This window comes from Suncus etruscus, chromosome 1 (assembly GCF_024139225.1).
Source record: "Suncus etruscus isolate mSunEtr1 chromosome 1, mSunEtr1.pri.cur, whole genome shotgun sequence".
In the NCBI taxonomy this organism is placed as follows: domain Eukaryota; kingdom Metazoa; phylum Chordata; class Mammalia; order Eulipotyphla; family Soricidae; genus Suncus; species Suncus etruscus.
In genome coordinates, this window is record NC_064848.1 from 65334626 (window position 1) to 65348234 (window position 13609).

Genomic DNA, 13609 nt, shown 5'->3' on the forward strand with positions numbered 1-13609 from the left:
CAGTGCTCAGGGTTTACTCCTGCACTCATAGCAGTGCTTGAGGGACCATATGAGATAACAAAGATCAAACTCAGGCTGGCTGAATGAAAGGCAAGAACCCTGCCAACTACACTACTTTTCTGGTTCCCAAACTCATTTCAGTTCTCTAAACAAAGCCCAAATTCTTTTTACTCTTATTTATTAAGTTTCTTCAAGTGTCTCCCTTTTCCAAGACATTATCAAGATTCTAATTCAATTTATGTCAGTCATTATAGAGCATAAAGAGTCAGCATTCCACTAACACTAATTAAGAGGGGAGGGACATTGGGATGAGTAGAGGAAAGCTGACACACTGGTAGAGGTATAGCGTTAGAATGTTTTTCCATAAAATTCTGCCATAATCAATATTGTAAATCAGTGTCTAAAATTTTCTTTAAAAGTCCCTTTTCTACAACTGATACAAGAATGGTATACAAAGATGAAAAATATTGACTATGGATTACACTGTCCATAAATTGACTTGGAGAAGCTACCAGAAAACTATAATTTCAAAAGAGTAAGGAAATGAAAGTGAAGTCCACAAAAAAAGAAAAAAAGAAAGATGACAAAGATTTTTTTGTTTCACCAACTTTTAGCCAAGCTCTTCTGAACCCTTTCCCAACAAGGCCCATCCATGTACTTCCTCCTAAAAACCAGTTTTAGCAAGAATCCTGTTAAGTCAGTTTAGCAAGAATTTCCTCTGATATCTGATCAAACTCTTTATTCCCAGTAGATTATTTTACTACCTTGAACTGCCTTCAACATGAATCCTGTTAGGTTGGTTCAATAAGAACCTGCCTCTTTGCAACTCATTCTCGGGCTATATAAATTCCTATTTATTGGAGCTATAGTCAGAAAAAAACTATTCTATACTGGAGTATCTTCCCTATTTTTTAAAAACTGAAATATATATTCATTGCTTTAACTTCTATCAAGCTCTAGCTTTCTTCCAAAAGTTAAAAAATTTGGGCTTGCCTTGCATAAGATTCACTCAAGTTCAATATCTGGCACTATATATGATCCCCTGATCACTGGCAAAAGTAACCCCTGAGCACACAGTAGAAGTTAGCCCTGAGAAAGGCCAGGTGTGGCCCAAAACAATAAACAACAATAAAGTTGGGCCAGAGCGGTGGCGCTATCGGTAAGGTGTCTAGACGCCTTGCAAGTGCTAGCCTGGGACAGTCTGACATTTGATCCCCCGGCATCCCATATGGTCCCCCAAGCCAGGAGCGATATCTGAGTGCACAGCCAGGAGTAACCCCTCAGTGTCACTGGGTGTGGCCAAAAAAACAAACAAACAAACAAAAACAACAATGAAGTTGAAATATTCATCATCAAAAGTGGAGGTGTGAGGGGCCGGGGTGATGGCACAAGCGGTAGGGCAATTTGCCTTGCACGCGCTAACCTAGGACAGACCTAGGTTCGCTCTCCCGGTGTCCCATTAGGTCCCCCAAGCCAGGAGTGATTTCTGAGCTCAAGTGTAGCTCAAAAACCAAAAATAAAAGTGGGGTCTGAGACATAGTAAAGGAAGTAAGACACTCGCCTTGCACATGGCAACCTAGGTTCAATTCCCAGCACCCCGTATGACCCCCCCCCAAATCCTACCGGGGCAACCCTGAGCACAGAGCCAAGAGTAATCCCAAAGCACAGCTGAGTGTGACCAAAAACAAACAGATCAACAAAATTTATCAAAAGTAGTTGAGTCTTCAATGAATATTTAGTTACCTATGCCTCTGCAGTCAAGAGTATGTAAAATGTACACAAGTATGAAAGTATCAGCTACAAATAAATGTTCCTACAACTAAAATAGTTTCCATGCTGTGTGCAGCATAGTTATAACATGAGCATATATAGCTTAAATGAATCAAGATAGATTTTCTGCCTACTTTCCCAAAATAAATAGAATCATTTTTATTGTTATCTCAAAAGGGTCTTCATTTGGATAAGTATAACCCAGTTTTATAGCAAGAGCTTGGATTCACACATAGATTGAACCTTATCTCATTTATTAACAGATAAACTGGTGATAAGCATTTCTTTCATCAGCCTTAAGAACAAGAAAATGATAGGCATTCATAGAATAGATGGAAGTATAAAAGGATAAAATGAAAGGATAATATGACAAAGTAATCAGCAAAACAGAAGGAACATAATATGCTGCTCCTTGTAAAAAAAAAAAAAAAAAAGAACATAAAAGAGTGTTTTATGTTCTTTTTTTAACAGACAGGTCCCACCCTAAGTTAATCCGATACTTTTCGAACTTAACTTCATAAAAGTGACCTATGGATTATGTTAAAATATTTATTCTTGGGCCGATAAATGATAAAACAGGTAAGGTGCTTGCCTCACATACAGCTGACCTGGGTTTAATAGCTGGCAATTACATATGGTTCTACCAGGAGTGAACCCTAAACTTTGAGCACAACTGAATGTGGCTCCAATCAAGGAAAATTAAACCTAAAAAAATAAGACCCTGATACTTGTATGTTTTAATAGGTTTTACTTATTTAAGTAGAAGACCAAATATAGAGCACATGAAAAGTAAAATGCAAATGGCAAAATAATATTTTAAACACAATATATCAATAATCATATTACATGTAAAAGAGCAATGTAGATTAAAACCATACTTATTAAGAAGTTGTTACGTACTATAAATGTAAACTAACAGATATTTCTGGAAAGAAAAATTATGTATCAACAAAAAGAAAGTTAAAGTAAGTCTGCTAACACTAACATCAGGAATAGTAGTAGAGATAAAAAAAAAAAAAGACTATCAGTCAGTTATATAGGAAGATTCAAAAATGTTAAATTTGTGTGCAATGTCCATGCCTTTGCTAATACTTTCTATTTTCTAACATATTCTCTTCCTGATTTCCTGTCTTTTACCATAGATATTTTTTAGCTCATTAGACATATTTGAAGAAGCTGACTTAATTCCATTACCTATTAAGTTCTATTTCTGCTCCTCATTTGGAATGTCTTTTTATTTCTCCCATGAAGGAGACTATTTGCTTGTTTATATGCCTGCCTCTAAATTTTCATAAGTAGGACATATCACATTTCTAATGCAGTAACTAGAAATCTGATTTTCTATCATGTTTTATATTTTGCCTTTGTTGTTAGTTGTTCATTTACTTTTCTAGAGAATATAAAATCTATTATTCCCTGTCATATATAGTTTTTGAAATCTCTGCTACATTAGTTCATTGTCAAATTTTGTTTGCGAGAGAGATCTCCCTGAATTCCTAGTTGGAAATAAGAATCAAAAAACATCCCAGTCTTTGTAGATTGACTGTTGTTACATCATTACTCTTCAATAATTAGTCTCTTTATAACTTATCCTTAGTTTCCCTTACAGCTTGTATAGAATCTAAAAGTCAGCTTGTGGGACCAATTACACTACAGGTATCTCAGCTTGAGTAAAGATGACTAAAGTTCAATCCCCAGAACTCTGTATGATCCCCCAAGACTCACCAGGAGTGATCTCTAAGCACAGACCCAAAATAAGCTCTGAAAATATCTGGATATGGCCCACCCTCCCTCCACTAGAAAAACAACAACAACAACAACAACAACAACAACAACAACAACAACAAATCAGCCTGGGTTGCAAATTAAGGGTCTTTGAATCTGTCCTTCCAATAGCTTCCTATTCTTCAGTATACATAGATGTCTTTCAATGCATTAATTTCTTAAACTTGGCCATCCATATTTCCTCTTTGGTTTTCAGTATTTCTCTTATTTGCCTCATCATTAAAACTTTGTCCTGGAGCAAGCAGGCTGTTGTTTTATAATATTTTTAAGAAATTTCCACGTGTAAATACATTTCTTCCATGAGAACATTAGGTGAAATATCGGTAATGGTCCTGGTAATTATTCTCTTCTCGGTATCAAGTCAGATGGAAAAAGAGAAATCTGTTCCTGGAGATCAAAGTTGGCTCTCTTTAGTCCACAGTCCCGTACTCAGAACACAACTGCCAGTAAGCCCTTCCAGAACATAGAAGAGATTGAGGCAAGGGAATTAGAAAAGTGCCAAATTTCTTTCCATTCTGTACTTGATTCTTGAATCAATTTCTTGACTGCTGCGTACCATTATTTCATTATTTGAGAGTTCTCACAAGCTATTTTGACAGTTTTTACTTAATTTTTTGTTGTTTTTCTTTGAAAGCAAGAGTCTTGAAACTTCTTTTTTATGTCACTCCTCTTAATCACAGTGCTCCTTAGTTCTCTGAATATATTCATGATTTCTAGGACATAGTTGTTAAATCTTATTAAATCCTACACATGCCTAGCATCATTGTTTGTTGCCTCCCCTTTTTGGAGAGGGAGGATATCATTTAAATACATTTCAGGTTTTTTTTTTTTTTGGTTGCTGTTTTTGTTTTTGCATAAGAACAATGGTAAGAAAAAGGTGCAGTGTAGAACAAACCCATAAATATTAATAATTTTTAAACAATGAAAAAATTTAAAAAGTGGCACAAAGTTGTCCAGTATTTTAATATTTGATTATAAGGATTATTCTTGTTGAACCTTCTTTTGTGCTTTTCCACAATCAGTGATACTTCATACTTTTAGTCCTGTAAACTTATTAATGCTTTATTGCCTCTGGTTTTTACATGTTTCATATGCTTTTCATAACTGTATTCTATATTCACTAGGTATAGTATGCTCTACATATAAATTAAAAGTAAATTAAAAACATAAATTTTTGTTAACAGCTTAAATGTTTCACAACACTTTATTTTCATGGCTTGTAGCTTCTGAGAAATTTTAAATTTCTGTTTATTTTTGTTTCTCCTTCAGGTTTTATTTGTGATTCATATATTCATGACCATGTTATTACAGTTCTCGATAAGTTGTGATAAAATTAGAAATAGATAGAAATTCTAAAGACAATACATTAACCAAAAGTGAAAATGTACTAAAGGGTTTCAAAAACATATCTCAACAAATTTAATAGTGAATGTGAATAGTGAATATCGAATTGAATAAATCAATTCCATAAATCAGTCTAAGAAGAAATGAAATAATAGACAAAGCCTAAAGAATCTGAGTAACATGAATTAATATATCAACATATGAATGCTTATCTTGTATTCTGAAACTCTGCTAGCTTCATTTATTATCTCTAATGACATGGGGTTATATTTTAAACTCTATTACAATTTTAAACAAAAATGCTGAAATCTGTATATCCTTTACTTGTTTATAAATCAATTTTAGGGTCTAAAATTTAGTTTTCATCAGTGATTATGCTGTTAGTTATGTCTGTTTCTTCCAGATTGAAAAAGCTTACTTCTAATTTTTGTTTGAATTACTTCTAAAGCATTAAGTCCCAGAGAAAAAGAGATTTAAGGGCTGGAAGGACCGGCTCACAATTTGAAGCTCACCACAAGTGGTGAACTCTGTTAGTGAAATAACTACACTAACAACTACCATGACAATGTTAAAGAATGAGAGAAGTAGAATGCCTGTAGTGAATACAGGCAGGGGTGGGGGAGGGGGGCATTGGTGGTGGAAATGTTGCACTGGTGAAGGGGGGTTATTCTGTTTATAACTGAAACCCAACTACTAACATGCTTATAATCATGGTGCTTAAATATTTATATTAATAAAAAGTTATAATGGGCATTAGATTTTGTTGGGTAATTTTTATATATACAATTAGATGCTATTTGAGTGATTTTTTTTCCTTCACACAGTAGTTATTTTGGTTTTGAATCACCCTTGTCATTCTGAAATAAATCCCACTTGGATATGGTGTATAATACTTTTGCTATTTTTCTGGATGTGGTCTCCCATAGTTTTGTTGCAGAAACTTGCTTCTTATTCATCAAGGATGCTAGTCTGTTTTCTTATAGTGTCACTGCTTGGTTTTGGCATCAGTATCACGAGTCTAATCGAATAAGTTTTTGAGTGAGTTAAACATTGTTCTTTCAAATAAAAATGAAGGACTGGAGAGATAGTAAGTAGGTAGGGTGCTTTTGACTGGCGTGCACCCAACCTGAGTTTGATTCCCAGCATCCAGTTTAGACCCAAGAGCACACTACCCAGAATAATTTCCTGTGTGTATGTATATCCAGGAATAGTCCCTAAGCACAGTCTGCTAAGATCCAAAAAAAAAAAAAAACAAAACAAACAAGCAAAAAAATTTTTGAGAAAGGCTTTTACTATTTCTTTAAGTGAAGGCATGTGTTCCTGGGTTCCTCTTCTAGAAAGGTCTTATTATTACTACTACATTGTAATTGGGGCCAAAAAGATAGTACAGACTCGGTTCAACTCCAATTCGATCCCCAGAAACAAATCTGACCTCAAATACCACCAGGTGAAATCCTGAGCAAGCCAAGTTTGGCCCCAAAACAAAAAATTTTAAATTGTTATTGTAGTAGTATTGTAGTAGTATTATGGTAATAGTAAGCAATACCAAAGATTTATTTTCTCAAATTTCTCTTGCTACAACAAGTGAATACCAATGGACAGAATTAAGAGTTTATAATACAATTTATAGCTTATAATATATATTTTATATATTAAAACAATATATAAAATTTTATAAAAATATAAAAATAATCCTAAGAAAAACTAAATACCTGAATGATATGAATGATATGAATTAAAAACTTAAAATTATTCCTCAAATTGGCCTCTAAATATAGAGAATACAGAAAGGATTTTCTTGCAGAAATAAGTATGCCAACAATTAAGATTCATATGAAAATTAAGTGGTTGTTTTTTACTGTTTCTTTTTTTGTTTTTTTGTTTGTTTTGTTTTGTTTTGTTTTGTTTTGTTTTGTTTTGTTTTGGGGGGAGGCCACACCCAGTGAAGCTCAGGGTTTACTCCTTTCTATGCACTCAGAAATCGCTCCTACCTTGGAGGATCATATGGGGCGCCGGGGGAATGAACAGCAGTCTGTCCTAGGCTAGAACAGGCAAGGCAGACGCCTTACCACTCCATGCCACACTCCAGCCCAAAATTAAGTGTTTTAAAAGCCAAAATAGTGTTGTTGTTTTGTTTTGTTTTTTTAATAAAATCTTTAAGTACCATGATTACAATCATGATTGTAGTTGGATTTCAGTCATAAACAGAACACCCCTCCTTCACCAATGCAATATTCTCACCACCAAGTGTTTTAAAAGCCAAACCAATTCTAAAACAAGAAATCTTAAAGTTTTAAGATTTATTTATTTACTTTTAATTTAAACACCATGTTACAAGGTTGTTCACAAGTTTTTTTTACCCACAGATTGAGTTACATGATTGAGTTACAGTCATACAATACAACCTTCACCAGTGAACATTTCCCACTACCAATATCCCCAGTTTTCCTCTCATTCCTCACTGACAAGCTGCGCAATTTAATGATGTTAAAGTGGTCCACGTGGACAATACGTAATCTAGTGAGATGTAAATGAAAATAAAAAAATAAATGCATACATCCACGGGCCAAAAAATATTTTGGACGAAAGTTCTGATACTACTTGGTAGGAAAATCATACATTTGGTAAAAAAGGTGTTCAGTGGGACAAGAGAGATAGTACAGGGAGTAGGGCACATGCCTTGCAAGTGACAGACCTAGGTTCTATCCTATATGTTTCCCCCAAGCTGGCCAGCACTGATCCCCAAACTATTTCTGTGCAAAAAAAAAACTCAGATTTGTATCTAAATATCCCAAAGTAACCTGTTTTCTAGTTTCTTAAACTTCACATATTATAAAATTCAATCACACTGCCCTGTATTTGATATTACTCAGTTAAATGTTTTCCAGAAAATGGGCTTAGAGAAATAAAATGACCACTGACTCTTCCCAGGGAGTCTGGGCTGGGCTGAAAACTCTGGGACTTGCTCAGAAGTGTGGAGCTGGATTCCCTTTTCTACCTGAAGGTTCTGCAGCCCACAGCCACATCTAACACCCTCTTTCAGAAACAGCCCAGTTCCACAACTTAGCAGTATTAAACTACTTAGCCACCAAATTGTTCCATATATATATATATACCCAGTGAAATTAACTTAGCCCTATAATCCCGAAGATATATATGTGTATTATATACATATATATACATATACATATATATATATATATATATTTTGGCCTGACCAGAAAACACCTCAAAATTTTGTAGTACTGTCAAGTCCTGTAAGATCACAGCATATCTGAATATCTGATGGAAAAGTTACATAGATCACTAAGCTCAGTGAGCCTAAACAGAAAACAGATGACTCAACTAGTACAAACACAACCCAGTAAATCCTTAGACAATGACTTTAATAACACCACTGGAGATAAAGCTATTATTTCAAAATGAGCCTTGTTGATCTAAGTATTTATAATTCCATTTGTCTTTGTGTCAGAGAAAATAATATGAAGTTAAATGTGTGTCTACCAGGGGGCAGTCCAGGTGATAGATGGGAAACAGGACACTGGTGAAAGGAACATCACACTGGTGGTTTTGAATATTTAATGCCTGAAACAAGTGTATCATGAACAACTTGGTAAGTCATGCTGTTACAATAAAAATTTGCAATTTAAAATAAAAGAAAATGGGCTTAAATATATGAATTTGGGAGTTGGAGAATGTACAAAAACTCAGCCAACAGTATATGTCCCCTGGTCCTCTCAAGTTTATAAACCTTTTCATATAAACACAAAAGGCTAGAGTACATGCACTAGAGTACATCCACTGGTTCTAGAATTCAATTGCAAGCATAAACCCCCCTTCTCTATCTATACTACTTTCAGCACCAGTGGGTATGTTACTGGTGGGCCCAATATAACTGTAATTGATTGAGCAGCACTACAGAATAAGGCCATGCACTAAAACCATCAGGTTCACACAGCAGGGCAGACAAGTATCACAGAAAATGGCCTGGGTCCCCTGAGGACTGAAATTCATTTTATCCCCCACTAAAATTAATTTATCCCTACAATCCCAAAGATATTAACTCATTCCATCACTCTCTCAAAAGTCATAAAGTCTAAGTTTTATCTAAATATCACCTGACTCAAATCTGGGGGACACAAGCTACAATTTGAGAAATTATATATATATATATATATATATATATACACATATATATATACACACACATATATATATATGTATATATATATACACACACACATATATATATTAGGAAAATAACTTTCTAAACATGAGAAATTTTTAGAACCTGTGAAATGAAACAAATTAGTTACCTCTAAAATATGATAAAACAAGAGCAGCTGACCAAGACAAGGTATTGTCTATTGCAAAAGGGCAAAATGGTAAAGAAATGAGTGACAGGTACCAAGCGAATCTAGAACTTAGAAATTCCAGTAAGCAAAAAGGCTTTAGAGTAATCCTCTTTAACTTGATAATAATAAAGAAATCATAAACCTCTCTGTCTTCTACTGGGGCAGAAGTTCCACTTACAGACACAATGGGTTATCAATCATGCCTCTGAGACTCTGGCAGGGGTTAAGTCCCCAAAGCTTCTTGCAACCAAGGCACCAAAAGATTTGGTGGCTCTGACCTTTGAAATCTAGATGAAAGTATTCATGTCCCTGGGCCTGTGACATACTGCACCTAGACTTATTGCTTGTACTATCCAATAAGTCAGCTGCTCTTAGACTGCCAGAGTAGCAGTAAAAGTGGCCAATTGAGTTCAGTACACTAGTGAAATCTTCAATGCAGCAAGCTCAGGGTTTCCTCCAAACACTAGCAACTCTTGCTTTTAAATCACTATACCTCTACAGCCCTTGTACTCTGGGCTATAAAAGGAAAGGGTAGACTTGAAGATTGCTAAATTGCCTTCAGTTCATCTTTTCATAGTTTTAGGGACTAATTCATCTATTTTTTAAAGAAGGCTTACTAAACTTATAATTTGTTCAGTTAGTAATATTCTAGTCTGACCTTGTAACATTTTCACTACATGGATTGAGAGAGAATTTTTTAGATTTTCAGTTTTTGCTTTGTTTTTGTTTATCAATTCTGCCTTTAGGTATACCTTCTTTTCAAATTTTACTACAAGCAATCATGGAGGAGTGAGGATATACCTTCAATACCTTTTTTTGTTAGCAATCACTCTAGCCAATTAAAGGCTCCCTCTACATTCTACTTTAGCTCTATCCCACTAATTTTGGTATGCTGCAATTCTATTATCAACTGACTCAAAACCATTCATATTTAATTTCATGTTTTCTTTTTATCCATGAGTTAATTATAAATGTTATTATTTAGAATGTTTGACTCTTCTCATATATCTTTGAATGCTAATTTATAATTTAATTTCATTATGATCAGAGAAATAGTATCTCAATAAATCTAATTTTAAAAGGAAGAAATTAGTGCAGCTTAATTTCACTGATAACTCCCACACAAAAAAATGACAGTAGTAACACAATTTAGGCAAATTCCTTGACATATCACAAAAATCATTTTCCAACAGTTTCTACATTTTGATCTAAGACCACAACAGAATGACTCATATCATGTTTCTACCAATATTCTCTCCAAGATTACTAAGGTATTTTCTAGTATTAAAAAGCAAGAGCCAGCGACCAATGCCATAGACTTATTTAACTCTTGAAATAGAGGCCCAACTAAAAGGAAAAACTTATGGACATCAGGGCTATGCAGATGATCACACTGGAGTTCTTTGAAGGGCCATTCTCTATGAATCACCACTGTCAACATATGAGCTCACCAACCCAACTCTGTAGATCTTCAAAATTGTGAACCATCTGGGCATATTTTAATGCCCTCATATTTTGAATATTAACTTCCTAAATTAGGTATGAAATTATCATAGAAGCCATATCATCTTAGCAAACAAAATCAACAATAGAACACTCAGTTCACAATATCGAGCTTAACAGACCTTCAATAATGAAATAAGACCTTATTGTGAGATAATACCTTTCACAAATTTTCTTTTAATACAGTTTTTTTCTATAATTCCATTACCATTTAGTTGTACCATGAAATATTAAGTAAATTATGTGTATGTGCCAAGGGGCAGGCTTCAGGAAACTAATGATTAGGGTGGAAGGCATGTTACATTGGTAGTGAGATTGGTGTTAGAATATTGAATGCCAGAAATGACAACATTATGAGCAACTATAAACCACAATGTCTAAAATAAATTTAATTTTTATTTTAAAGAAAGCAAGTGTCAGTAACAAAATGGAAGCACTTCTGTTAAACTTACCAAGCCTTAATACATAAATCAATGGCAATTTCAACCTCTCCTACAAAATGAAAGCTTAACTAATCAGTATTGAAATTCTGGCCATTATCAATGAGGTACTCTTTATTACTCCCCAAATATTTGTCAGTACCAATTGTACTAGCATTGTAGTACATTCAGAATGCTACCAAGAGGCTTTTAGTCAATAAAAGTTTTATTTCTCATTGTTCTGGAGTATAGGGAGTATAATATTAAGGCACCAGCATATTTGGTGTCTAATAATTTGTTCACTGGTGATTCATCTTCTAACTTATCTTTCTGTTATGACCAGATATAGCAAGAAGATAAAGCCAGAAGAAGGCCCTGAGCAAAGGCCTGAGTACAGCTGGGTATGGCTCAAATACCAAAATAAATAAATATGACCAAATTAAAAGAGATTTCAACATATAATTTAGAGAATTGTAAATATTTTGTCAATAGTACTAGCACAAGTCATCAAATTTATCTTCAATTCCAATTGTTTTCTCATTACCATAAATATGAAAAAAACAGGGCCAGAGTGAGAGTAAAATGTGGCACTTGCCTTGCCCCCTGCTGATTCAGCTTCAATCCCCAGCACACCAGACCTCCTGAGCACTGTCAAGAGTGATCCCTGAGCACAGAGTCACAAGAAAGACCTGAGAAAAGAGCCAGGGCTAAACCCTGAGCACCGGAGTATGTGGCCCAAAAACCATCATAACCATCATCACAATCGTCATCATCATGAAATATACATTTAGCCACACACTACACAAAAATGCACCATAGTATATACTTCACTACAGCAACATAATTAAGAAACAACCTATTCATAAGAAGAATATCTTTCATTTAATACTTACCACAAGCTTTAGAAGCAGCAATACAAATTTCTTCAGCAACATATTCCCCAGTTGGAAACTTCAAGTAATCTCCCTCAGCTTTCCCAAGCGAGTGATAAAGATACACTTGTAAAACTGGATCTATTTGTGTCACAGTATTAGCGTTGCCAGGAATATTACCATTCTGATGTATAGGTAATGATGTTTCTTCCATTTCTGTCATTGTAAGGCAAGCCATTCCCATGTAGTTCTTTTTCAAATCATTTGTCTGCAAAAGAAAGTAAAGTTACAAATGAAAGATTTTAACCTGGTATCCTTTCTTTGCAAAAAAAAATCTTCACTGTCAAGCAGTTAGTGTCAAATCTATTAAGTAAATACTGCATATTACCATGGTGAAAAGCATCAAGATCATAAAATTCTTATATATAAGGACTATAAAACTAAAGCTTACAACCACAGCACTATAATATAAATAATACTAACCAAACAATCAAACAAAATTGTTAAATGACAATAGAAGAGATCCTGTCAAACTCCATTATTTCTTAACAACTGAAATACTCTGAATTATGGAGAGATAATAGCCTATTATCTGTAAGAAGAAACTTACTATTTCTAGCTGGGATAAACTGATGCTTTTCTTTATTGTAAGAATTTATTCAAGAGACAAAATTGCTTAACATATTGAGGTAAACTGACATAACATAATATAGTAACATAACATAACATATAATTAATATAATAATACATGTAAGGCAAAGAACATTTCTGAATAAAACACAATTTTTTGATCATAATGACTTACATATCTTTCACAGTAGTATTTTAGGTACATATTAACATTGAATCAGGGGAATATCCATCACCACCACTGTTGTCCTCCCTTTATCCCTGTTCCCAAGCATATATCCCTTTCTGCCTCCTTTATCCCCCAGAATGCTAGTGTAACTAAAAGCATATATGTTAACACTAATGTAAACCTTTTTTTTTTGCAGTTCCAGATATTTTTACTAGTGGTTTCTTAAAGGTTTAGAGTCAAAGGAGCACTGTATAAACAATGTTAGAGTGGCAATTATTATTTGCATGGGCCCACCAAAGTATGGGGGTCATGGAAAGGAAAAACTTTTGGCCAAAGTACAAGGAGATCTTACCCCTGAAGTTTTCTGACATAAGACCATTTCTAGGCTCCAGGCAAACTAGTTTGTCCAGTCCTGGTCATTGTAAACTGACGCTTTTTGCTAGAAGTGATTTTATGTATGTATCATGAACTATACTAGATGTAGTTGTATGCATATATGCAAGCCTTCAAATCTCCCAAGCAGGATTCAAGGGAATACCTATGCACTGACTAAACAACTCCTAGACTATGGATTAAATAAAGGAGAGAAAGTCTATACCAAGATGGAAGCAAAGGCAAGGTCAGAATCTCATGATTCTGTGGCATGGCCACTCACAATACAGAGAAAACTCAAAAAAAGAGATCCTAGCTAAAGACTGAAGAGTTTAAGACCTAAGACCTATACCTGAGATATAAGACACCCCCAAGGATTTAATGTTAAAA

The 13609-nt window shown here is 34.4% G+C and overlaps 1 protein-coding gene across 1 annotated transcript in view; it reads right to left on the reverse strand.

Moving 5' to 3' along the window:
- The window catches only part of JAK2 (Janus kinase 2), a 161089-nt gene that overhangs the window by 115119 nt on the left and 32361 nt on the right, over positions 1-13609 (reverse strand). Inside the window, exon 2 of the mRNA XM_049774261.1 lies at positions 12070-12316. Within this exon, the coding sequence (XP_049630218.1) occupies positions 12070-12292 (223 nt within the window). The 5' untranslated portion in view covers positions 12293-12316. The remainder of the gene's footprint in view (positions 1-12069; positions 12317-13609) is intronic.